This window comes from Aulonocara sp. 'chitande type north' Nkhata Bay, linkage group LG12, assembly GCF_057382095.1.
Source record: "Aulonocara sp. 'chitande type north' Nkhata Bay isolate Kocher_YH1m ecotype deep benthic linkage group LG12, A_spYH_male_GT1.1, whole genome shotgun sequence".
Classification (NCBI taxonomy): domain Eukaryota; kingdom Metazoa; phylum Chordata; class Actinopteri; order Cichliformes; family Cichlidae; genus Aulonocara; species Aulonocara sp. 'chitande type north' Nkhata Bay.
In genome coordinates this window covers 29,305,560-29,333,386 of record NC_141355.1, presented here as the reverse complement: position 1 = coordinate 29,333,386, position 27,827 = coordinate 29,305,560, and the positions used below count along the sequence as shown (strand labels likewise).

Below are 27,827 nucleotides of genomic sequence, written 5' to 3'. Positions count from 1 at the left end.
GGGGGGATAGTGGATATACTGGACAAAAGATGCTGAAGATGGAGCCAGGCATGAGGAAAAACGGAAAACCTCAGAGGAGGTTCATGTATGTAATGACAGAGGACATGTAGAGGGTTGGTATAATAAATAAGGATGCTAAGGAAGCAATGAAATTTGTAATACAATTGTGAAAAAAGTGTACAATGTTTTGAAACAATTAGAAAAAAATTTAATCAAACCATTTGTTTTGTGCTTAAAAGTTACACAAATATGACAAAACATCAATCAGAATAATTTCTTTTGCTTTGTTTTCTTACAAATTACACAATGTATGAATGCAAAATGGCAAAAGACATCATGAGATTTGCCCTAAAATAAAGCTCAAAAGAATAAACAACTTGAAATTGCCCTAAACAGATACAAATAACATATCGGCCCTTCATTTGGTCTTCAATTATGCTTAAATCCAGATAATAACAACACATGGATTATTATTTTATTTAAAAATCATAAAATATGATTTTTAAATAACATTTTGTAGATAAATCAGGTTTCATACATCATTTGATCAGATACGTGTAAAGAGCAAACACAATGATATTATTAACACGTTAGTTTATTTACTCTCAGATAAAATAATCTTTGTTTTTGTTTAGTTTATTTTACAGTGGTCTACTGTGGTCTGCAACTGGACATGTGACAAATTAAAGGGGGAAAACTGTATCCAAGCCTTTCAGATCTAAAATCTTCCTCACGAGTTCTCTCCTGAAACGAAGCTGAAACTTGGTGTGTTTAATATATTTATGTTTCTACATATCTGAATATATTTATTTTCAGGTTACTCCTTCAACTTGACACCTAAACTTAAAATCACAGTGACAGAGGTTTCATCCCTGGTGTTCAAATGCTGATCAGCCCTTCGCACATCACGGCTTTAAAGGCATGTACTCGTTCTCCCTCTGACCATCCGCGGGGTTAAAGCTCTCCTCTGTTATTCTCTTTGCTTCTTTAGACACCTTCTCGAACCTCTTGAGGAAGAAGACGAGAGCCACGAGCAGAGCCGCCTGCACGACCACAAATACAAGCAGACACACCTGCGAGGCCAAAGCCAGGTCACAGTACCAGTAGTGGCAGGAGTCCAGCACCTCCTGCTCAGTTAAATACGCCACCAGCCGACCTCTCAGTTTGGGTGGGGAGCTGCAGTTGACGCCCACGTGTGATGTGCTGCCAGCAGGTTGGCGCAGCAGCCAGGCTCGCAGATAGAGGACGCCACAGTCACACGCCCAGGGGTTACCGTGAAGAGAGACGGAGCGGAGGGAGGTCAGATCGTCCAGGAGCCCGTTAGGGAGGGTGGTCAGCAGGTTATTGTGGAGACGGAGCTCGGAGGTCCCAGCAGAGAAACTGGAAGGCAGCGAAGAAGCTGTGAGAGATCTGCTGCTGCAGTCCACCTGGCTGCCGTGACAGGAGCAGAGATGGGGACAGGCGGAGGACCTTTGACCTCCAAACAAGAGGAGCAGACACATGAGCAGAAACTCCTTCATGGTTCCTAATCACTGCAGAGGAGAGAGGAGGAATCAAGGGTTAATTAGAGTGAGGTGAACTGTAAAACTGCCCTTTGTATGTATCGTGTGAAACAATCTCTTCACTGTATATTATTGAAGCCATGAAGATCATTAGTGTGTTTATGCAAAACTCATCATGCGCTGACATAAAAAAAAGTCAAAAATCCACATTGTGCAAAAAGATAAACTCTTCTAACTTAAGGCAGTAAAGCATGCATAAGAGCTGCTCAGATCTAAAGGGTTGGACTGATGATGGATCTTTAGATCTGATGCCCACACCAGTGCCAGAGGGAAAAAATCAGACATACATGAGCTTATGGGTTTTTTTTCTATATAACATAAATGTAATTTGGAAGTTCAAAGAAAAGGATTATCAGCAAAAACAGAGCCAGCAATCAGTACTTATGGTTTATTTTACTTCAGACCAAAGGTTATTTAACTGCACAAGGAGACGCACATGAACCGAAAAAACTCTGAGCTGCTGCCCCATGGAGGAGTGTAGTCCTTGTATAATGTGTGCAAACTGAGTTCAGTTAAAAGACAAAAGAAAACAGGAGCCAATCGGTGAAGAGAAAATCAGGAAAGGACACAAGGTAACAGAAACGAGGCGTGGATGAGTGCGGAAGGTTTTGGTTTAAATATCTTGAAATTGCGTCTTAAAAACTCGATCTTACTCAGAAGGAACTCAACATTTTGAGATAATGATTCGAAAACTAGAGTTACCTCTGCCTGTCATTGTTTGTGTGTCACAAACAAGTGTCCACTGCAAACTCATATCTCAACGTAAATGATCAGAAAACACAAAGTCTCGGTTCTGTTGTGAGGCTGCAGTTTTGTGTTGTTGTAGCTAAAAATGCATTCATGTGTGCAGGTGTTTTCATTTTACTGGTCACAGTATCTGCTTTGTATTTGATCATACATTGTTTGAGCAGTTTGTCCTGATTAATATGACATTAGCAGTAAATTTCATGCAGACTTTATAAAACATGTAAAACTGCATGTGATGTATCCATGATCTAAAACTAGGGCATAATTTATTTGAACAAATTTAACACATAAACATTACAAAATGACCACATATGTTTAGAATATGGTAATAATGAGGTCATCATGTGGACTCATAAATAACAAATATTGTATGTTTTACAGGATAAATTATTAATTTTGGATAATTTTAGTCAATTGCATTGACATTTACAGGAAACACCTCCCTGCTGATGACAAGCTGCACAACCCCATTGCTGTTTTCACACATTTATACTAAGTACATTACACTGTAGAGTAAATGAAAACAGAACACAGTAATTACATCAACTATCAACTTTAACTTTAAGAGGAATAAATTAAACTGATGATGTCACAGCAGACCTGAAAAGTCTAAACAAGGTCTGAGGAGAGTCTTTTACCTTCAGTGCGTCGCGTCTTCGGGAGATGACTCTGTTTTTTACAGTTGCTCTCAGAGTGTGTGCTACTGCCAGCTGGCTCTCACTGATAAAGACCGCTGTCAAATTATGAGCTCAGGCATGCACACGCCTGTGCACATGCACGCACAGAACATGCACACCAATGTGGAAAACATGCCACCCGCTATGTTTTGATGATTTAAATCCTAATAAAGTTCTAAAAAGAGCTGTAAAAAGATTTTCTTTATTTTTAAAGTTTGAGTATTTTCACACAGTAATCGATTGTCGGCCTTTTATTGAGATCACATGAGGCTAGAAATGTTTTTGTCACAAAACGGCCGGAGGCTGAGTACCAAAGATCAAACCCACATGCAGAGAACCCAAAGCGGAGGCTGAGGAAAGGGTTTAACAAAGTTTTATTAACTAACACAAGGATGATGTTTACAATGGCACTTGGCTTAAGGCTTGACACATGGGGCGTGAGGGTCTTGGCCAGGAGAGAGGGATAAAGCAAGGAGACAGGCCCAAGAAAGCAATGGCAGCTGGCTGGTGATTAGGTACGCATGTGCAGGTGGGAGATGGAAGCGTTGAAGGAGAGGTGGTGCAGCCCGGGTGGGTTTGGTGGTGTGTGTCAGCTGTCCTGAGCGGTGAAGGTCCCGTGGTGGTGTAAGGGCAGGCAGGTGAGGCAAGGAGATGATTCTGAAAGCAGGCGGGTTAACCAGATTTCCAAGATGAGTTGTTCAGTGTGATGGAATTCCCAGGAGTAAATAGGCTAGTTGATGAAATGGCGAGGAAGCAGTGTCAGCAAGCAGCTTAAATCTCCAACCTAATTGCTTCAATCAGCTTCAGGTGAGGGAGGCTGTAGGCCCTGCCCATGGGTGGATACCAGGGAGGTCCAGACCTTCAGCGGAATTTTACAGCCACACACCCAGACCGTGACAATTTTTTTCCCATCATGACATAAATGGAGAATTTAATGTGAGGACAATAAAGTTTTTAATGACTTATTTTCACTCCACCCCACGACCCTCTAGACTCTTCCTAGTTCTGTATAGCAAACTACAAACATGTATTAAATATGTGTAATAATTTGAAGTGTACAATTCTTTATAATCTACTTTTATAATTTTATAGTTTATGTGTCTTAATGCACGCCAGACATGGCATGTATTAAGTCTAATATTAAATATTCCATAAGGAGCCAATAAGGAGCACAAAAATGCTGAAAAATCAAAAACATATTTTTTTTCTTCTGTTTTAAACTGTCTGACAGCGGTTACGTACAGTCATGTGCAAATAAAGATATTTGTAGGACTCAGTGTTGTTGAGGAATTTTGGCCCACTCTTCTTTACAACACAGTTTCAGTTCATAGAGCGTTCGTTTATGCACAGCTTTCTTAGCTCCCACAGCATTTCTGGACTTTCACTGCACCTTTACAACACCTTTATTCTTCTGTCGTATGACCCATTTTCAGCCAAGCTTCAGTTCAACTCTAGAGTACTTTTGATATTAGGGGAGTTCATGACTGACTCAATGAGTGCAAAGTGCCCAGGTCCCGTGGCTGCAAACCAAGCCTAAATCATCACACCTCCATCACCGAGAACTTGTCATTTGTTCGGATGCAGCTTTGCACATCTGAGCTGTGCCACGTTCTTTCCTGAGAGAAGAGGCTTTCTCCTGGCAGCCTTTCCAACCAAGACCATGCTCGTTCAGTCTTTTTCTAATTGTACTGTCATGAACTTCAACATTGACATGCTAACTGAGGCGTGTAGATTCTGAGATGTAAGTCTCGCGCTTGTTGTAGTCTCTCTGAGCAGTGAAACCCCAGTTTGACTTTGGGGTGTTTATATGCTTAAAAACAAATCTGAGGAAGTTGTAGTGATCTTGGATATTTCTGTTTTATGTTCATACAGCCCTTCGGAGAAGCAAATTGCAATTTTACTCCAATTAGTTTGCAGATACAAATCAATAAGACAAAACACAATTAACAAACAAATGATTAGATTGTGAATTCTTTTGAATTATTTTAGGTTAAGAAAAGACATTTCATGCTACTGAGCTGACTAAAGCAGCTAAAATTCACTCTGTCACCACAAGCATTCAACATTATCACAATAACGAGTGCTTTTACCTTTATTAAAACACCCTTATTTTCCACTGTGACACTTAATAATAAAATAATAATATAATAACTGAGCTCTTCTGAGATATTTCTCTCCTCCCATATCTGCTTGTGTATTTCTGGGCTGCCCAGCAGGAAGAAGATGCCGTGCGCAGTGCAGAGGAAGAATGGCTGCAGGAGATAAATATGAATCAGCAGATCAAGTCCTTGCAGCAGCTTCAGTTCTGAGTACTGCTGCTCGGACTCTGACGTGAGGGCGTGAATGAGGATATCGTGCGAGTCTCCTAAAAAACAACACTGAAGCGGCGAGGCCAGACTGACGACAAACTGGGGTTTATTTGTCACACCTTTGTAAATGGGACACAGACTGAGCTCACAGCCTTCAGGCAAAAATATGTACAGCTCATCAGTATCAGAGACTACACACACACACACCTACACACACGCTCTGTCATACTGTGGACACACAACTTTGGTGGCATAATTCACTTCCAAGAAGAGATATTTAAACAGAAACACAAAGTAGTGGCTCCTCGTTACTGATCCTGTAGTGGTAACAAAGCATCCTGTAGGCCACGATCCATCAAATTCAACAACAGGGCATCGGCTAAAAAGCGGTAAAAATAGGCCCACAGCAGCATTTAGCGGATATGAGTAATGACAACATGCTTGCACATGCACCCTGCACTGCACAGACTCTCGTTATCTCAGAGGCTCGCCATTCATTGTAGCCACCGGCAAGAAGAGCATTTTCAGCTCATTCGGCACATTAACAAAATGCTGGAAGAGGAGCAGAAGATTTTCACCGGCCGTATGCAAATAAATGCCAAACAAATGTATTTTTGAGTAAATGAAGAAGAGCTAAAATCAGATTTTAGTAGACGTAAATTCACTGTGGTACCTTTTAAAGGAGTTTTATGGATGGATACCTGGTAATATTAAAGGTAATATTAAAGAAAATGTAATGATCATTCACACACCGAAACACACCAGCGCATAATAAAAAACAATATCCATGTTCAAAAATCTAAACATCACCAAGAACCTACGTTTCATTACAAAATATGTCGCAGCAAACACCCTGACATTAAATCCAAAAAGTTTAGCACTGCATTTATAAATTAGATACACTGATTATTAAATTATGTGTTTATATCTTATATGTTAGGACCACAGCGAGGGGCTCAAAGTGGGAGATTGGATAGTTTCAGAGGAAAAAAAAACACCCTCCAGGCAAACAAACTATACAAAAGCACCAAACTGAAGATTAATGTACAGCCAGAGTTGCCACTAACGCTTGATAACCATGTTCAAAGTCTGGAGGTCTCACTGTCGTTAGGGAGATAAGCAGCAGGTGGCGCTGCGGCACATCACTGCTCTTTGTCGTGCATCTGCTGCTGCATCTTGTTCAGCATCTCCTGCATCCTCTTCAGCTGGAGACAGAGAGGAGAGCAGATTAAAAACTGTCATTTTAAATATTTTGCTGGCACTTTGGTTCTTTGTGTGTCGTTTTACGCAGCAGACATTTTCACATCCTCAACAGAATCCAACAAAATTGTAACATGTTAAATCTTATTATGGCGCACATATATTCAATTACAAGTCATAACAGTTTGTGTTTAATCATATATATATTTTTTAAAAACAACAACAAAAGTTGCTTGGTACCTCCTCATCTTTCATTTTGATCAGTTTCTCAGTGTCCACATCTGGAGTGGACAGCGGTAGGATGGGGATCGGGCTCTCCATACGGTTGTCCTGAGCCAGTTTACTGAGAGATGAAGAAAATGGAGAGAAAACATCAGCATCTATTGAAGTTGTTTGCTACACGTTTGCACGTGCTCACGCTTTCATTCCTCACGTACCTGGTCATCTCCTGTATGCACTGCGCTCTGTAGTTTTCATAGTGGACGTCGCAGGTTACGTCTTTGAGGTCGTGCATGTGGGAACGAATCAGCATGTTCCTCAGTTTCACAAAGTCACAGTGCGATTGGTTTTCCACTGCGCAAAGAAATACGCATCATTAACTTTATTAATCCAGTCAAGACATGCAAACTATTTCAATTTACATTCAGGCTGAATAAAGCTGAACAGACGTGGAATATTCGAGTGTGCATACCTTCGACGATCCCCCAGGGGTACAGCCTTCCCCTCACTCTTTGTCCACGAGCTTCCACCACTGTGTTACTGCCAATCACAGCGAACGGGGTGCACTCCTGCAGAAGGAGACGCGAGGAAAGGTTGTTATTTCAACCCCTCTCTGCTCCGAGAAAGCTGTCTGAGCATGCTGGTACACACTGGCAGTTATACACGCTCACAAAAGACCCCTGAGCTGCTCAAGACAACTGTGACTTTATTTGTTGAGACAGGTAAAAGACTGTTAGCTGTTTATTTTCTCTCCACTGACTTTCTCAGCTGATCGGTGCGTTCATGCTCCAAGCCCGCATCTATCTCCCCTGAGCCGCTGCTGTACTTTCATTTAAAAGGACAGTAAATGGTTAGGAGCCCAAAATTCCACAGAAACACACTTGGGCCTCATGCCATTAAGCCATGCAGGTACATTTAGGTTAATGAACTCACATTTTAAAGGAGATTAGGTGTGTTTTTCCTTATTTTCATTTAGTATATGTGCAAGTAATCCAAGCTTCAGACTCCTTAAAACACCCTGTTTCAGATGTTTTTTCTACTCTTGGCTGTGTATTATGTCAGTAATAGAGGATATTTCAAGCTGTAAACGTGTGTATTAAACATGTGCTTGTGAGGGGCAGCCAATCAGAGATAAGCTGGCTTAACGAGAGGATGGTCTTAAAGGTAAGGGAGCTAAAATGGGTTGTTTAAGACTGAACTTTGAACCATATTACAACATGGTGGAAGAAAGGAGAAGAAAGGTCCTTTTAATAAATTTGTCTTTGAACTTTATCCATACACCATATATATCATTTAGTTCAGATACTTTCTGCCAGCTGAAGGCTTCTCTGTATCACAGGTTTTGCTCAGCTTTCCAAAACGCCATCCAACTATCACACCCACTTCAACGTCTGGCAGCATCTCTAGATCCAACTCCATTTTCTTCACAAAAAAGCTTTTATCACTTTCCATCATGCTGAAATGTGCTCCTGTGTCCTTGTTTGAATCATTTAATACGACCTCTTTTAATGGTTACAGTTCATTAAAAACAAAGGCACAAAACATTGCTGTGAGCAGCTTTCACAAGCACTTCCAACCTGTCAGCTTAACAAGTGCAGATTATCCAGAGGAGCTGAGATATACATTCTGATGCAGCTTAGCCTTTTAGCTGCTTTAAGGAGGAAAAACAAAACTCCATTCACTTCCACTGAATGCAATGGAGGTCCAAGATTTAGAGGCAAATACCTTCGAGTTATTTTCCAGAGTTTTTAACTGGATTAAATAATCTTCCAGAGAACAAGAAGTTTGTTTAGTCTTCCACACCTGACCTGAGAAAGTGACATACCAAATGCTAACTGAGCATAATCCATGTATTAAGGAAGACTGTGACAGTGTGTTGACAGATCTGGAAAGACCTCATGTTTGTTTTATACTATAAAGTTCAAATAGAGGTAATAATTCAATAAAAGGTTAACCTTCTACACTATTCACTGAAACCACTGCTGGTGTATGAGCCTGGTGGTCTGCTCCACTCTGCATGGATGATAGCCATATGGTTTGCATTTTTTTCTCCATGCATTTGTTAAATAAGAAGTACGATGATCTGAATCTGTAGCCACAGGTACAGCAAATCAGTAGCTCACAGGTATGTGAGTCCCCAGACTCACCTTCAGCTCTTTGTCCAGCTGTTTAAACTCCTCATCCTCGTCAGAGTCGCATTCAGGGAACTGGTACACTTTGATCCCAAACTTGTCTATTTCCTCTCTTATCTACACACACACACACACACACACACACACACACACACACACACACACACACACACGAGAGAGAGATCATATTTCATTCACCAGCCTGCAAAGCAAACATCTTGATTTTGCTGCAGAGCTCCTTGACTCACTCTGTCTTTAAGCTTTTTTATCTCGTTGGGCGTGAGGCAGTCGGCTTTTGCGATGAGTGGAATAATGTTCACTTTTTCATGTAGAGCCTTCATAAACTCAACGTCCACCGGACGAAGCCTGAGCAAGGATAACGAAAGAGCAGGAGACTCAAAATTGTGGCTTTAATCATGACTTCTTTGTGTACACGTGTGTGTGTGTGTGTGTGTGTGTGTGTGTGTGTGTGTGTGTTATTACCCATGCCCAAATGGAGGGATGAAGTAGAGGCAGCAGTGGACTCTGTTATCCTGGATGTTCTTTCTGTTCAACCCGCTCTCATCCCTGAAATATTGCTCGAACTGCTGATCTATGTAGTCTGTGATTGGCTTCCAGCTGGGACAAAAAAGACACCACAGACCACATTAGCTGCTCTTGCGAGGTCCCGGGAATTCAGTCGAGCAGTCTGAATCAGACACAAGCAGATCAGCGAGAGTCTTATGTTTACCATTCATTGTTGTTCACAGCATCTCCAAACCCTGGTGTGTCCACAATTGTCAGCTTAAGCTTCACTCCTTTTTCCTCGATGTCCACGGTGTGTTTGATGATCTCCACAGTTTGATTAATGCGTTCTGCAACGTGACAGCAATGAGGAGGAGAAGACAAGTGAAGTGGGAGGTCAGTGAAAGTGTACGAGAGCCGATCAACAACTCATTAAATACTATAAATACTATACTTTAGCACTTAAAGTACTTTACACAACATGTCTCATTCACACACACAAATTCACACAAGCACATTTTTCTATGTGTAAATGCTTTCTTACTAACATTCACACTCCAATGAACACATCCAGAGCAACTGGTGGTTCAGTATTTTGCCCACGGACACTTTCGAAGCAGACTGAATCAGCCAAAAATGGAACGATGGGCATGAGCACGAGTACCCTTATAATTGGGGTGCTATTAAAACAGCTGGCACTCATTCAGCTGTGTTCCCTTGTGTGAAGTTTGTCCTGCTGGCATTAGATTAGGGAGAGGTTACTCATCACTGGGACGCTTGTATATAACTTAGAGTACCCAGAGTTTGTGGTCTGCTGACTGATGGCTGCTAAGCGTGAGTAATGTAACTGACCTGTGTGAGTCCATCTGAGACAGGGAGAGGAAGTAATTGTTGACACATTTAAACACTTTGTTAGACACACTACGTTTAGGGGTGCTACTCACTACTATAGTTTTATGTTGAAGAGGCAGGCCAGCAAGCTTAGGACTTTATTTCTTTGGCCGCTGTTAAGTAGAACAGCTTGTAGGCTTCATCTAGAGATCGCTTTGTGTTTTATTTATTTCTAAACTACTCCATCTGGTTGGTTAATGCTACCTCACTTTCCACCGTCTGCTGGGGTTGTGTTATGGTCCCTCAGCCTCTATAGCTACGTCCAGGTTTTGGTGGCTTCTTGGATCAGGGAAACGACCTTAGCAATCATTCTCTCTCGTTCAGGTCGTTTGGATTTGTTTGAACTTGTTGTTCTTTAGCTTTTGATTTATTTTTTTTATCTATCCACACATATCAATCACAACAAAAGCGCCTTGAGGTGACTTTTGTTGTGATTTGGCGCTATATAAAGAAAATTGAATTGAATTGAATTGAATTGAACATTTGACTGGGAAACGTGGTCTCTATATTTTGTGATAGATGTCACCAAAAGTTAAGTCTGTCACATTCATATGTTGTTGTTGCACCCAATAAAAAAAACTAAGATTAATTAAAAGAAATTAACACACATGGGGAATTAAAGGTGGGGCTTTGTGAAGTTGCATTAAGTATTCAGCAAGCAGTGGATTCATTATGACTGCTGCGCAGAGATAATAAAGAGACCAAGGACTCACCCTCAGCGTTCAGTAGCTTCCTGTCTTTGTAGAGGTCTGTGAGGAACAGGCTGTTAACAAGAGTGGATTTTCCCATACCGGACTCTCCTGCAGGTCAAACACAAACACACGCACAGACACACAGATAGTTATCCTGTGTGTATATTTAATTATGAGATATTAATAAAATAAACTCAGCTGCCAATTTACTAATGTAGTGCTGCAATAAATCCATCTGCCATGATGACTTTATCAATGAGGATAGGCAAAATATTAGAAACAGCTAAATGGCTCTAAAAACAACTTAAACAAAAACTGGTCCATGGGAATTTATTATATGCCTAAATTGGTTTTAGTTTAGTGTGCCTATTAAATAGGCAGCTGAGTGTAAATAGGCAAGATTCAGCTTGAAACGCACCTGCCACCATCAGCGTGAAGTCGAAGCCTTTCTTCACAGACTTCCTGTGGACCTGGTTAGGCAGAGTTGCAAAGCCCACATACTGTTTCTCCTGGAACACAAAGAAAAGGAGACAGAGGTGTTCAGTGTGTTTATGTTGCACTTTATCTCATCATACGGCAGCTGTCAGGTGTGTTGTGACATCTGCCGGTATCTGAGCTGTAAGTCTCATCATCAGCCCAGAGATGAAACACAGATGTGTTTCTGCAATGTAGGAAAAATTCTTGGCAGATTCATCGGTCGTGAAAATAATTATTGTCTTGATAAATTATTTATCTGCTTGGTCATGTAAAAGTATAAAAAACAAATGCTTGTTTAATTTCCCAAAATTCCCATTTTGTGTCGCAATCAGGATAATCTAAATCCACTAAGCTTAATTCTTCTTCGTCTTAATTTTGGTATTATTTTTTTAGTTTAGTACCGTTAGTTTAACACATTCGCCTTACATGTGAAAGATCCTGGTTCGAGACCAGGCGGAAGACACAAACCCAGGTGCAGGGGTCACGAGCTGGTGCCGAACCCAAGCCGAGATAAATGTGGGGGTTGTGTCAGGAAGAGGATCTGGTGAAAAATCTGTGCCAAATCAAATATGGGGATTTATTATGTGTGGCGATTGCTTTGGTAATAAGGAAGGAGCCAAAAGTATTGTTAGAAACAGCCGTGAAAACCTTTGAATTCAAGTGTTTTTAATCCCTTTTCACAGGTGTATAAAATCAAGGACCTTAGCCACATGGATTGCCTTGACAAACATGTATGTGAAAGAATGGGTTGCTCTAAAGACCAAACTGAATTCCAGCATGGCGCTATAACAGGAGGTCAGTTTGTGACACTTCTTCCCTCATAGACTTACAGCTGATTGTGGAATTTTATTGCAAAGTAAAATTGTTTAGGAGCCACAGCAACTCGGCCTCCTCTGGCATTAACATCAGCACAGAAACTGTGTACCAGGAGCTTCATGGCCAAGCTGCTCCTGCAGCTGCAATATGTAGGCTGCCCAGAGTTTTACAAGAAATATTTTATTTGAAAAACAGTTTAAATAATTGAACTAATCCAAAAAATCACCAACTGACTTTCTATTATTTGACTAACCGAATAATTCACAAGTTAAGTTGAGCTTCAGGCCTACAATAAAACAGCGAAAAGCAAAAGGTCAAAAACAGAGGCAGAAACCAAACAACTGTAAGAGAGCGCTGAGGGAGTGTAATGTGAAGACCAAATGGATCTGGCAGAGGCAATAAAATCACCACAACAGACGGACGAGGTCTGTAATACAGAAAATCTACAACTGCACGGAAAAAACACGTGCAGCTGAGAATAACCAGCATCTCAGAGTTTCCACTAAACACAAAGAGAGCCACGGGCTACCAGGCTCTCGCTGTAACGCACAGCAGTAACTCCAGTATCCCGCTGCATCTGAACGTCATCTTTACACCACAGTACGACACACTGACATGTGTGGACATAAATACACACTCGAGGCCCGCGGAGAGCATTCACGCACGGACAGAAGCTGCATTCAAAGGACCTGAAAAGCTCTTTTTTACTCTGCAAACACACGAGCCAAGCACACAGTCAGTGTACTCATACGCTGTCATAACTTGTCATAGGCATTTCCGAACCCCCCCCTCGGGTGAGGATCTCATTTATAAAAACACGCACACACACACACACACACACACACACACACACACACACACATAAAAGAAAACCCACAAGCTGCGCAATAAGACAAGACACTTGCCAAAGAGCCAGAGGTGTAAGACCGAGAGAACTGCTGAGAAAGCTGCACATAAATCATTGGGTAATCTCAGCTGCAAACCTGACGCTATGTAGAAAAATTGCAAATGGAAACTGAACTCAAACAAATCCACAGAAAGCAGCAAAAACAGCAAACAGATGCTGAAACAGGGTCTACAGGTGTGGGGGTATTTCTAAACTCATCCCGAGCTATCTGCTGCTATTTTTTCTCTTAATATCCGCGTAACTGTCTGATTTCTTTTCCCAGTCTTTGGCTTTTCTTCACACATTTCTTACCATAAATCCAACTCTTTACCTTCTGTCTGGCAGTTCTCACTCGTGGGCACAGCAGCCGTTCCACCAGTTTTTCTTGCAGCATGATGGCATCCATCCTAAACCGCTCCGACACTGACGGACCAAAATAGCCGCTGGTTTCAGAAAGTTAAAAAACAGCCCAGCAGGGAGGCGGAAAGGCAAATTTGAATGCTCTAGACCTTGATAGCTCTGTCTCTAACACACTTCCCTCCTGTTTATGAGTTTTAAATGTGTTCCTCCTGCTCTCCTCTTGACTCCCTTTCTTCTCTTTTCTCCTTTGTTTCTTTATTTCTTTTTCTCTTCTGCCCTACAGCGGTCTTACGCTCCCTGCTCAGACAGGTATGGAGGAATTCTCGCTGAGAAAGAGAGAGAGAGGGAGCAAGAGAGAAGTGGCAATTTGAGGGAGGAAACAAGGGAGGGATGGAAGGAACGAAGGTCTAAAAGAAACTCATTCATTCGGTCTGTATTCCCTCCCCCAGCTCCAACAGTACAAAAATAAATCCTTACACTGAGAGAAATGACTACCAGCTCGCAGAGAGAGAGACAGAGGGGAGAGAAAGTGTACTATATCGTAAGATAAAGAAAAATAAAAGAACGTGTTTGAGCATGGCAGTGACAAAAGTTGCAGTGCAAACAAATGATAACTGCGAGTTCAGGCCTGCAGAGTAACACAATCAGATGATCGAGTCACCTGTCAGTCAAGTGAAAGCTCTGTATCTGCTGCCTTTGCTATTAGCCGAGGCATCTGTGTTTTACTGCAGGTTTGCAGTGACAGACGGTGACGGAAGAGGACCAATACAACGAGTAAATATTCTTCATTTAAACTCTTATGTAAGTGCAGGGATTACAGCAAAATTAGATAGATAAATAAAATAAATAAAAGCACTCCAAAAAATACACTTGTGACTGATATTTCTATCATTCACTCAGTATTTGAATATCTTGCTGGTCTGATGAGTCATGAGGAGGAAGTTTTACCACATAAATGTGCAGTCTACCTTTCAAAAAAAAAAATACTTGTTAAGTTAGGCTAAACATAAATTCTTATAAGGATTCACAACCCAAAAATGAATGAGGGGAAACCCAGTATTCAATGTTGCCATGAGGGAGTCACTGTGATTTTGATGCCTGGCCTGCCAGACCCTTCATGCGTGTTTTTCCTTGGCTGTCTTTACACGTTTCTTCCAGCTACTCTGAGCCAGCTGAGTAAAGAGTACAGTGAAGCAGCTCTATCAGAAAAAAACAAATACAAGAAATGAAATTTGATAAGAATCTTGCGTATTTTTATATTTTTAATTGTATTTTGCAAGTAGCACAGCAGTAACTTAACTACAAGACTTTAAATTAACAAAAAGGTTAAATGCAGTTAGCAGTGGTTATGTGTGTGTTTTCAAGCACCTTAAAAGAAGCATTAGAGATTCAAAAACACTGGAAACACTGCCGCACATCAGAGGAAATTAATGTTTGGGAAAGTCCAACTCCTGACCTTAAACCTGCTGAAATGCTGATATAACCAAAAGGGCAGTGCAATAAGGAGCAGGTCTTCTTCTGTAAAGAGGAATTTAAAGGTTTTATTCCAGACTGAAGAACAAACAGCAGCATTGTAATTAAATCACTTTTTAACTGCTGCGTTCTACAAAAATCACATTTTATAATCAATCAGTGCAGATTCCCTGGTAACTCTGAAGGTTGGTGTAGTTTGAAGTTCATGTGCATCGTGTAAAAGCACATAAACATATAATGCAGACATAACCAGATTCATCATCTGCCTCTATGCTAAGGTGAGCAAGCCAGCTTCTCGCAGTGGCTTCACATTTACTGTACACACACACACACACACACACACACACACACACACACACACACACACACGAGTGATATCAGAGTTTTGATCTCTTATCAAGAAAGGCCCCCAAACCCCCCAAACTGTCACATGCTGCGTACTTTAAATAATTCAGGTGTATTTTTTAGGTCAGTGAATAAATTTTGTTATGCTGTATACCCACGGTGTGATTTTCAGTGGGAACATGCACATACTTATGTGCTGCTGCTACAAACTGCCAGTTTGGACTGAAATAAGAAGGATGTAAAGAAATCACTGGGCACTGTAGAAGTGTGTATGCATTTCTGTGTGTGTGGAGATAAACGAGGTACATTTAATGGCAGAGGCTGGACTCGATTGATTCCAGATGTGACTGTGGTGTGTGTATGTCAGCGTACGATGGGATGGGTGTGTTCGACTTGTGCATGACGTGGGCAGCAGAGCTAAAATGCTCTTTGAAATAACAGAAGCTGGGTTTTTAAAGAAGAATACTGTTTTTTTTCCCCTGAAAAGGAATGTCTCGCAGTGACGCCACGTATGGCGTGTGAGCACCTCGCTCCACGCCACAGGAGGGAGACAGAGGACTGAACTGGGACAAAAAGTTAGTGGTTTCAGCTTCTTGGTAAGTTTTCTCAGCTGAGAGGAAGCAAATTGAAACGTCACAAATGGCAGATGAAAAGTTTACGGTCATTGTAGACAGAGAATGCGTGTGTGTGTGTGTGTGCGTGTGTGTGTAGGGCAGAGGGAGGCCCAATCAGAATAAAAGAAAGGAACAGATGTCTTGAAATGCTCTTACAATAGCCAGCCCCAGCCCCCCAGTCTTTCTCAATGGCCAGCTGTCCCTTTCTGTCTCTCTGTCTCTCTCTCTCTCTCTCACACACACACACACACACACACACGCACACACACACACACACACACACACACACACACACACACACACATGCAGACTCTGCTGATGTCACTTCACAAAGTATTCATTTAAACTTCTTGCTTTATTGATTGCTGAGTAAAGTCAAAGGTCTTGTATAATCTTTTCTCTCATGTGCTCATCTTATGCCTTGCTGCCACTTGAACTTCATGGGTAACGCCTAATAAACACTTTAACTGAATATTACACAGCAGATTCACAAATTAAACAGAGTCATTCTGAAACCACAGAATTGGCTTTATCTAAAAGGCAAAAAAAAAACAGAACTTGTATTGAAAATATGACTGGAGTCAAAGATACCAGCGTTTATTTTGAGACGGCATGCTCAGATATTCTCACTAACAAGTCTTGACAACCAGGTAATAAAGAAAAAAATTAAAAAAGCATTAACATCATTAAAAAAAGACTGTTTTGGATCGAAATAGAGTTATTGCCTAAGATGACTTAGACCTCAGAGTGTTAAATCGACATCTGTGTATCGTCCCTATGGAAGCGCTGATGAATATGATTATATATGAATATTTTACCCTTGATAATCCAAAAGCAGTGATGATGTCTGTAAATTGAATGTTCTGCTAATTTTTCAGTTTTAGTGGTAAAACTGGGAAATATCTTTTGAATCTTCAGTTTAAAAACACAAACCTGAGAATATTTGGCATTTTTGCTGTTTATGTTTATTTTTTTTAACTAACAAGAAGAAGAAACTTTTTGGCTGTCAGAATATTATTTCTGGATCTCTGCCTAACAGTATCTTTGCCAATATGTGGGACGATCCTGTTAGGCAGAGATCCAGAAATCAGCCACTTGCTCATCAGGCAGCGCTCAACTTCCTCCTCTCAGTCATACAAAGTTGTCTTTAAAGGAAGTGACTCTCAAAGGCTCACAGCAGTTATCTCCTCTGTCACACAAACACATGAAATCGCATGTCATCACTCTGGATGTGGCTGAAGGAGGAACAACAGTTGATGAGACACAGTTTTGCTGATGAAAACTTTAAAAATCTAAATTCATCATGAAAACTTTTTCAGACTGCAGAAACAGAGATTTCTACCATCAACGTTCAAGCTGCTTGTTTTTTTACAACATCATGATTATCCAGCATATGTGTGCAAATGAAGGCTGTAGTACAGAACATACTGTAGGACCGTTATTTATACCTTGAACAGATATGCAGCGGTCAAAAACCAGTTATAAAAACAGAGCTTTAGAAGGTTTATTATGTTTAATAGGTTTTGAAACTATAAAATCCTTGGGAAAATATTTGCTGAGGTCAGATCATGAGGTGCAGTGGCTGGTTTCCTCACTGACTTCTGTACAATAGACTTCTTTTGAAACAAAAAGCCACCCTGTTGGTTATCAGAAAAAATGAAAGATTTAAGCCTCTTCTGGACAGATGTCACTTTTCAGACCAAGAAGTTATTCTAAACTTTTAAACAGAGAATGTTTATAGAGGGCTTTAGCAGAGAGTATAAAAGATCGACACACAAACCCACTGGCATGCCTGGAAATGCACCCTTTTTGCAAAATAAGAACTTTTATTTACTTTGACCTGAAAGAAGCGACTGAGTCCATAAACTCATAAGGAAACTCTTTACTGAGGTCACAGAGGAAAAGCATTGAAAGCTATTTTCCCATAAACTTCTACAGCACCAGAAGTCTTTTTGCAAATCACCCTCTGGTGGCCATTAACTAAACTACAGGTTAGAAGCACTTCTGCACTGACGTATCCAAGCTACCATGGGGCAGGAGGCGGGGTACACCTTGGCCAGATCACCAGCCTCTCACAAGACTAACACACACAGAGAGATAAGTAACTATTCACACTTGAATTCACACCTATGACCAATTAATCTATAAATGCACTGATAAGTGAACCAAAGCAAAAATCTTTATGCTTTTCAGTGGAGACTGAAGGTGGAAGGACCAAAGCACTGACCATAAATTATTGTAAAAATATATAACAGATTTCCTAAGTTGTTAGAGAAAGAGAGAGCCTGTATCCAATTATTTTCCACCCTTTTTGCTCAAGAATCTGACAGCATGCCATGATCTTGTGTAGTGGTAACAACCCGGCTTTAATTCATGTGCTTCCAGCTTAAAGCAGCCAGACGGCCTGCGATGGAGCTGAGAAGAGTTGTGACCTTTACTGTTCACTCTTCTCCAGCTCCCAGCCATCCCGCTGACACTGTCAAGCCATTAACACTGAACGCTTCCTCTAGCGCACTGCCTGCCGACCGGATGGTAGCCCAGTAAAGTGAGGCAAAGAGGAAGATGAGGAGTAGGAGGGGTGAGGGCGGGTGAGACAAAGGAAGAGGGGTGCAAAAAAACAACATGAAGATGGACCCCCCTCCCTCCTTTGTTTTGTCTCCGTGGAGATGCAAAGGCCAGCATGCCCCCGGCTATTTAGCATGCTAATCTGACAGCATGTAAATGCTCAGGCAGTGATAAAAATGTTTCAAGGACATTTGGCCGTGGTTGCCCAGTTTTAGTTTTAGCATCAGCTCATTCAAAGACAAATGATACTTGGCTATAACCATATTTGGTAAGTAATCATGCTGAGGAATGTTGGAAACTGTGCATTATAATTAAGTAACTTCTGATGCTTCTATAATTTTCTTTTTGTCAACAGATCCCATGAAAACTCAAACCAACAAAGAAAATGTTTTTTTTGTACCATAGATGTATACAGACGTTAAAAACACACCAATTAGCCAAACATGTTGCACTGATCCTAATATACACTTACAGGATTTCATTTCTTTGTAAAGAGTCATCGACAGACCTCGTCCACATGTTTGAGAAAAGCTGGTAAAAATTACACTGTCCCATTTAAGCTATGTGGAACCACCTAGGGACTAAGTGTGCTGAGAAGGGTGAGAAGAATCAGATTGTGTTGCTTTTATTAACGATGAGAAGAAAATGCTGATTTACTTGTTTTACGTATTAACTGACTGACTGCATTACAATATATCCAATTATAGGTTACAGGTGGGATCCAACTTCCGGGGCAGCAATGTCAATGTCAAACTGTTAAAAGTTGCAGTTCCTCCAGTGGCCACTTGAGGTTGGCTCCTAAATTTAGTCAGAAGACTCCCGTGTTAGACTGTCCAACTTTACAGCATTAAACTGAAGTTATGGTTCAGCTGGGTACGGTCCATCTACCTGCAGATGTGCTCTGTTGTCAGATGCAGGCAGTGTACAAAGTTACGACCTTTAAAAGCAATGAAGTGTAAACCCTTTAAAAAAAAGTTTACAGCCTGATGCAAGAGACAGTTTTGGCCTCAATATAGTTGAGGCCAAAACTTCATAACGACCCCATGAGGATGAATTTTTTTTTAATATGTCATCCATCTGGATACTGACAGGGCTTCATTTTGGTGAGTGAAATTCCAGTATTTTATTAGTTTGTTTTTTTTATTTAGCTTAAGGGTTCACCTTGCTATGGGAGTGTCCCACTCTTTCATTTGGTAACTCCTGGCTTCAATGAACTAGCATAGTTGTGGCCAAAATGCTGAGTCCAAATCAGTAGTTGTAGCCCTGGGAGCTGCAAAAGGCTGCAAAAGGCTGCGTTTTGGGGAACTGATTAACTGATGTCACTAAAGTGGAGTTTCAAGGTGAACACGAAGAGGGAGTGTCAAGGTGCTCAGACACATTGGAAAAGCACAAAGAGTCACTAAGATCCTCAAGCAAACTCAGCATGATCATGATCACATGATGTGATGCAAAACCACAAAGATGAATGAGCTGTGACCTTTTTAAAATTTTTCCAAGATAAAAAATTATCTTTCACGTACAGAAAAAAATGGAATTACACCACCACAAAAACACCTCATGCTTTAAATGGAATTAAATCATTTCAATGTTTTCTCTAGTGAATAACTCCATTAACTCCATGTGGTTCATGACAGTATAATTAAGATATTTTTGATGTTTCAAGAAAGGTTACAAAATATTCTTACTGCCAAAGTCCTGATCCCCATTACCAAAGAAGTTAATCCCAAACATAACCAGGTCGACCGAATACTTTAAAAGATTTCTCTCAAAGACTCAAAGATATCTGGGTCAGCTTGCACTCACTGAGCTGTCCAAAAAATGAGCTGAGGCTGAGCTGTAGCTAAAAATCAGAGAGAAAAACTGACTGCACACAGAAACACACACACATGCACACAGGCTAATGGATCACTGGCAGTATAGGCGTGTTTGCGGCATGAGAAAAATGAAAGTATGTGCATGAGAACTCACTGCAGGGCATAAGCTCCTCAAACACCTGAACAACAACAGCGCAGGTAATAACTGTTACAGAGAGAAAATAACTTTCCGGAGCAGAAACACACCCAGGCTGCCTGATCTGTTTTTCAGGATCTAGATTATTCTCAGTTATCAAACATAATGGTGTACACACTCACTCAGGAGCTGGAAACATTGCTCATTGACGACTTGATCGCATCGCGCATCGATGCTCTGCATATTCTGACCTCAGTTCTCTAGTGGGCTGAGATCTGATTAACATGGAGGTCATTTGAGTTCAGTGAAATCGTTGTCACGTTTAAGAAGGCAGTTTGAGATTATTTGAGCTTTGTGCTGCCAACAGCCATCAGAAGATGGGCGCACTGTCGTCATAAAGGGAGATGACGTGGTCAGCAACAATACTCAGGTAGGCTGTGGTGATAAATCTAAAAATAATGATCAGTTATTACTTAGGAGCCCAAAGTGTGCCAAGACAATATATCCAGCTCCATTACAACATGGTCACCAGCGTGCACTTGGTTTTAACGACAATTTCTGACCGCACCATTCGAAATTCACAGCAAAAATCAAGAACAGGCAATATCCCAATCTTCTGTTGTCCAGTTTTGGTGAGCCTGCATGAATCACAGGCCTGCGAGATGCTCTTCTGTATGCCTTGGTGGTGGCAAGTGGTTGTTTGAGTTACTACTTCCTCCGTATTGACCTCAACAAGGCGTTTTCACCAAGCGAACTGCTGCTTATGCCATCTTTTATATACAGTCTATGGCCATGAGCTACAGCTAGCTTATGAGACAAACTGTAGAAAACATTTAAATTGGCACTGTCTAAAATTAACCTCAGCAGCTCTAAACTGATGCATGTGCACTGTTACATAACGTGTTTAAGCTGTGTTATGCGCTTAACTACTTATTAGCTGGGAACAGTTATTTTCTGAGCTGTTTGTAATTTGTCTGAGGCAATACAAAGTTTGGCACCTAACACAAGTAAAACCAGTATAATCGTTTCTATACTTGGCATGCGAAATATTTTAGTGAGCGTTAGCGGTCTGGGTTGGTTTCGGTGGCAGTTAAGTTCAGTCAAGGTCAAGGTTACGTTATTTATACCTGCAGGTAAGTTTGCTTTGCAGAAAAATGATAGCACTTGCCATCCCTTCATAAAACACACACACACACACACACACACACACACACACACACACACACACACACCTATTTAAACCTGACAGACAAGGCTCTGTGACAGAGGTCTGACTGAACCGTGCCACTAAACAAAAAGATAAAACAGACTTAATAAAAGAGATAAGACTCGTCACACCACTAAACCAATCATCAATGACTGGATCGTGGCTAGTTTCACCCTCTTTCAGTAAGCTGACAATAACAGAGTCATCTGTGTATTTAATGATGGCCCTGTTTTCATATCTGCTCAGACACATGTTTGTATAGAGTATGAATAATCAGGGTTATAAGACACACTGGGTCAGACAGAGCCCCATTTATTCTCACTCTTTGTGACCTATCAGTTAAAAAATCTAAAATCCAGTTCACCAGGTTTTCCACCATGTTCAATTTCTTCCATAATCATTTTCTGGGGATTTTTCCAAAGACTTTCATCACGACTGAGATGAGGGCAAAAGGTCTGAAGTCGTTTAGAACTTTTGGACGACTAGATTTCGGGACAGGAACCAGGACAGCTTCTTTTCAAAGAGAGGGCACAGGTTGTATTTGCAACGATTCATTAAAAATAACCTGAAATATAGGTCTGAGTTCTTTAGCACAACATTTAATTAGGCGGCCACTAATATTATCAGGACCCTGGCTTTTGTTCACATTAACTGTATGAAAGGCCTTTTGGTCATCGCTGAGTTCAACGATAAAGTGCTGAGTGTCTTTCAGTTTCTGTTTCAGTTCCAAAATATCCTTGCAAAAATCAGAAGAACTAAAGCATGCAACATATTCAAGGAGTTTGCAAAATCTCTGTTTGAATTAAAATCGTCTAAAACGGTCTGGCTGCTGCTCTGGGGATTTTGAAGCCCCGCTATGGTTTTCACACATGTCCAGGCAGACCCCAATTTTTTTGCAGCAAATTTGCTTTCAAAAAAGTTTTTGTAACTCTGTTTTGCTTTCAGGATCTCGATTTTCAGGCCTTTGGTAACTGATGGAAAATCAATCACCAAAGTCTGAAAAGCCGACTTTCAGACTTTCAGTCAGCCACCAAAGACCTGAAAGTCTGCTTGTGGTGCACAGATCTCCTGCTGGCTGGTGCTCTGTTTAATGACTACTTTTCTAAAATTCATCCTGGATCCCTTTTTATGACAAATGACTGATAAAATCTGGAAAGTTTGGGGCACAAAGTTTGTTTCTTTTACCTCTGAAGCTGGTGTGTAAGAAAAAGTTTGAGAATCGCTGCACTAGCCTTTGACCAAGTGACTGTTTCCCTACATGTCAAATGGTTTCTTTTAGGGGAAAATGTTGTGCCCATATGATTAATGGAAGCTCGAGGCTTCATGCATCAGCTGCTCCCTCCTTTTCTTATCTGTTGAAGAGCTGCAGGAGGCTTAAATTTCCACGTTTAAGTCGACCCCCCTCTCTGAGCTGCCTGCTCCTGCTCTGCAGCTGGTCCTCAGTGGGAGCAGCGAGGGTCCCATCTGTGGCAGCGAGAGGGTGTATGTTTAGAGACAGAGAGAGCAGGTGAGAGAATTAAGTGAGATTGTACCTGAAGTGAAGTGACACTCATGCAGACACATCTGACTTAACATCTGTTCACTGCTCACATCTCCTGCCCGCCTATATATAGGCAACAGATAAGGCAGTAGAGCAAGGCTTAAGGAAATTCTGTAAATTTACGAGTTAATATCTTTATTGTAGGGGCAGCATGGTGGTGGGCACTGTTGCCTCACAGCAAGAAAGTCTTGAGTCAGGCTGGAGTCTTTCTGTGTGGAGTTTGCATGTCCTCCCCATGTTCGCGTGGGTTCTCTCCGGGTACTCCGGCTTCCTCCCACATTCCAAAGAAATGCAGTTAGTGAGGATAGGTTAATTGGTAACCCTAAATTGCCCATAGGCGTAAATGTGAATGCAAATGGTTGTCTGTCTCTATGTGCTAGCCCTGCGGCAGACTGGCGGCCTGTCCAGGGTGTACCCTGCCTCTCGCCCTAAAACAGTAGGGATAGGCTCCAGCCCCCCACAAACCTGACAAGGATAAGTGGAAAAGAAAGGATGGATGGATGTTTATTGCACTACTTGATGCTGCCGTTACAGTGAAATAAAATGTATTGATTGGACATTCCTGGTGATAAACAGCCGACAAACGGACTGATTGATTTTCTAATCTGTGCTCTAGTGGCTGCAATTCCAGCTGCACAGCAGATTACCCCTTAACAGGCTACAACACACAAAATCTCTGTGTGCAAACTCATCCTGCACAATCAGGAGTTGAGTAATCAAACTTGGCAAACAGGAACATTTTTGGCCCTTGAAGATTCTTATTTACGTCAGGTATCATGACTTCATCATGCTGCCCTGAGCAACCAGATACAAGTGGGCTAAAATTACTTTTTTGTAGCATATATGCACTTACAACATGTTATAAAAGCATGAAACTAGTCTACTTTTACGATAAAAACATGCATTTTATATCCACAAAACTTTCGTTATGTATGATAGATCATCATCATTATCATCGTGTTGCCTAGCAACCACCCAACACCAAATCACAGACCATACAGAATACAGCAGCAGTGGCATGTACCGCCCTCTTATTCTCCCCTGCTGCTCCTGAGCCACAGTTACTAAGGGGCTCATCATGACAGCATGTCTTCACTGATTAACAGCAAACTTCCAGGAACAGAAGCAAAACAGGACAAGCAATCATCAAAACATCAAAATCAGTCTAATGAACAGAACAATGAACAGCTACTAGTGAGGGTCATGGTGAGACCGATTTACTAGCTGATGTTATTGTAGAAACACTTTAGATATCCAAAAGCACATTTTTGAGCTCAAATCAGTGATACATCATCTGTGTGTCACTCCAGCAGGGTGACATCATGCAGCCGAGTGCTGGTCAAACTGGGATTTTTTTTTTCTTTTAATCTTTAATGAAAAAATGCTCAGTGAATATCCATCCACCTACCCACTCACCCACCCACACACACACACACACAGACTAATCACCACACAGGATTGTGAGTAGGTCAGATGGCGTCGTCCACTCCTTCATATTGGAGCAGTCATGAAAACTGATTTTTTGTCTCCACACTATCACAGCCAAGGAAGTGAGCGTTCAGGGTAACGTTAATGAGGGGAACGTGGAAAGAGAAACACGAGAGTCGGATGGGAGTTTTCTAAAAACATTGATTTTAAGATTGATTATCAGTTACGGCTGTTTCTGCAGTTATGATCTCAGCATTAAGTCAGTCATACTGAGAAGGATTACTGTGCTTTCCAGCTCTCCCTCCTCTTCCTCCTCCTTCGCAGCATAAATGGTCCAGAATAGGAGATATTTTTCTCATCAGGGTCAAAGTCAGCACAGAGTGTGGGAGTGGAGAGTGAAGTGACAGCCAAAAGCAGAACTCACAAGGTGTAAAAACACTGTAGTAATGAATATTTTTATCAAGAGGCTTTTTTTTTTTTTACTGTTTATGCACGTAACGTAAACCATCCTCATCCAGGTTTTCCTCATAGTCTGTGCTGGATCTGCAGTACCAATACCATGTGACCACCATGAATTTAACGACTGAACTGGATCCAATTGGGAATTTTTGGAAGAAAGCCACTCCAACCTGTTCAGCATTTTTCTACAGCACTGAGGAGGGTGGAGTATACAGGGGGTAGAGGTAAAAATGAAGATAGAAACCACCTCTGTTTTTGGTTTCAGGTGGTGGAACGTAAACAAGCACGTTTACACAAATTCTATACTTCAGACAATATGCAGATATACTTTAAGAAGTATTTTTTTGCCATCCTTGGGAGAATGGCATGTTCTGTTTTGTTTGAATACTCTCCAATTTGCTGTGATCATGCAGACAAGTCATCATAATTATTACTCCACAAGCATACCAATTGCACTGGAAAGTAGTTTAATGTGAATAAATATAGGTTCATGCTCTCATCTAGAGAGTGAAGTCTTTGACATATGGGTTACTTAAACTGATTTTACATTTGTTACAGGAATTGGCACTGAAATGCGGTGAGACGGCATCAAAACGCTCTACAAAAGCAGAGAGATGACAGATAAACACAACCCTCTGAGAGTTATTGCTGTGCATACCTGTACCCTTAAATATAAGACCTCACTGATTCTTCCAAATCCGGGTCAAAGTACACATAAAAACAAAAATAAAACTAATAGTCTTACTTGAGCATAAATTTTCATTTGTTTCAGGGGGAACTCAGTAATAAGATAAACCCGATCTGCTTTACTGTCACCCGTATGATGTTATATTGCTCGGTTTTATTGAAACTACTAATTCAAGTTGCTGTTCTGAGTGAGGTGTTTCAGCTTTGACTAGAAATCTAAACAGTAACACGTTTCATTACAGTAAATCAATTCAATAACAGGGACGGAGCCACATAACCAGTAACAAGAGCCTATTAAGGGGCTCTGAGCACAGACCACACATACAGACATAACTGGACTTAGGTAACAATTTTTTAAGGACATTTTTTTTCCTCTGACTGTTGTACCCACAGAAACACGTTCTAACAGTTTAAATTGTAATCATTTTATACTTCAAGTCGTTTTTCCAGTTACAAATTAAAACATATAAGAGTTCCCCTGATGAAACTATGACACTCATGCCCGAAAGACCGAATGATAATAATAAAAAAAAAATTCCACAAATGTTCATTTCTTGCAATGGGATACTTGAATTTTGTATAAGAAATAAATTAGTCTTTTTGCTGCATGTGGTTCCTGCTTTACTCACACACACATGTGTAACCACGCAGTTACTCCTGTACTGTCACCTTACACTATCTTCAAAGAGGAAGAAGAGGAGGAGGGTCATCAGAGAGCCGGCCTCCCCTGCAGGCTCATGTGGCAGCTGTTTTTAGCTGAACAATGGTCAGTAAAGGTTTACTAAAGGCAGTCAGCAGCGGCAACTGTATCCACGAGTCCTGCTGACGCAACGCTGACAATTAGGTCAGCCCATCGGCCGATTCAGTGACCGAAAAACCAGAATAAATGTGGAGGCAGCAGAGAGTCGTGGAGGAGGGGATGAGGAGGAAGGATGCTGCCTTTTGGGTACCATCACGTTGGCTGCTCGCCTCTTGTCGCGCTGGCCTGCTCTACATATGCGTCTAAAAATTACTCTACCCACCCCTCTCCGCCTGTCAGTGTGGTGATCAGCTCAGCCTGTGATGGCACGGCTACCCTCAGAGCATCGTGCGATTATTAATCTGACGCGCACATGAGAAAAAAAAGCGAAAACATGGGATCTGAGAAGCAAATACTAGTGATGCTGCTGGAGCCGAGCTCTCCCTGTGCCAAAGCTATTGCATCGTAAAAAATCCTCAACCGCAACAAATATCACAAATGAATACAATAAATGATGATTCCTACCTCCGTGCTGTCCTCTGTTAGCCATCATAGGATTGGATGAGAGGGGGTTGCAGGTGCAGGGATGCAGAGCGACGCCCAGAGAGACGGAAACATGGAGACATCACTGCACTGATCACATTTAAACTCAATCCGACGAATAAAAGCGAGAAAGCACGCTCACCTGTCTTTACCGGGATCCGGCTTTTGTATCTAATATTGGACGTCATGTTCACCGTTCTCCTCCCGAATTTCACCGAAGCGACGGCTCACAGACAGCGGACCCTCGCCTCCAAACCCCCGGACAGACAGGAGGAGGGCGGGCCGAGCTGACACGACACATGAAAACCACTCCTTCCTCCTCCTCCTCACAGACTCAGCCAAACAGCAGGAGGATGCTATGAGTGTCAAATCCTCAGTAACATCCGTTATTAAGTAAACCTCACTTCTCTCTGAGCATTAAAGCTATTTTACTTACGCTTGAAATCACTGGACCCAACACGTGAACACATATTTACCTGATGAACCTACAAAAGTTTGCCTTGTTTTTAGTGTCTTCAATGAAACATTCATATTTTTTGTAACCTTTGTACCTTTTATTTACGTTTTATTTATTCAACTTGAAAGTCCTCAGTCTGACCTAAGGTTTTACTATTTATAACTATCTGCTCCCCTTGTGGTTACGTCTTTGCGGTATGTGCAGATTACACTTTTACATTAAAAAAAAAAATCATTATAGAAAGAAATAAAATTGATAAATTCACAAAGCTTAATAGGATTTACTTTTCATGCTGCTGGACTTTGTGCCAGCAACTTCATAATGAACAAAAAATAATAATAATCAAAG

General features: G+C 41.2%; 2 protein-coding genes across 3 annotated transcripts; both read right to left on the bottom strand.

Moving 5' to 3' along the window:
* Positions 1-185: 185 nt before the first annotated feature.
* Positions 186-4,633, bottom strand: gp1bb (glycoprotein Ib platelet subunit beta). The gene is made up of 2 exons (XM_086314935.1): positions 2,948-4,633; positions 186-1,532 (listed from the first exon to the last, which is right to left on the bottom strand). Exon 2 carries the CDS (start codon positions 1,518-1,520, stop codon positions 906-908), a length of 615 nt encoding a protein of 204 aa, XP_086171061.1. The 5' UTR covers positions 1,521-1,532; positions 2,948-4,633; the 3' UTR covers positions 186-905.
* A 751-nt stretch (positions 4,634-5,384) lies between these two features.
* septin5a (septin 5a) lies at positions 5,385-27,301 on the bottom strand. 2 transcript variants are annotated; one of them, XM_086314934.1, is made up of 12 exons: positions 27,165-27,301; positions 27,005-27,018; positions 11,352-11,442; positions 10,955-11,041; positions 9,577-9,700; positions 9,330-9,464; positions 9,095-9,212; positions 8,862-8,963; positions 7,187-7,283; positions 6,933-7,068; positions 6,736-6,838; positions 5,385-6,500 (listed from the first exon to the last, which is right to left on the bottom strand). In XM_086314934.1, exons 1-12 carry the CDS (start codon positions 27,208-27,210, stop codon positions 6,438-6,440), a joined length of 1,116 nt encoding a protein of 371 aa, XP_086171060.1. In that variant the 5' UTR covers positions 27,211-27,301; the 3' UTR covers positions 5,385-6,437. The 2 variants fall into 2 exon arrangements, with proteins under 2 accessions (XP_086171060.1, XP_086171059.1); XM_086314933.1 differs by lacking the exons at positions 27,005-27,018; positions 27,165-27,301 and adding an exon at positions 13,444-13,846.
* Between the last annotated feature and the right edge of the window lie 526 nt (positions 27,302-27,827).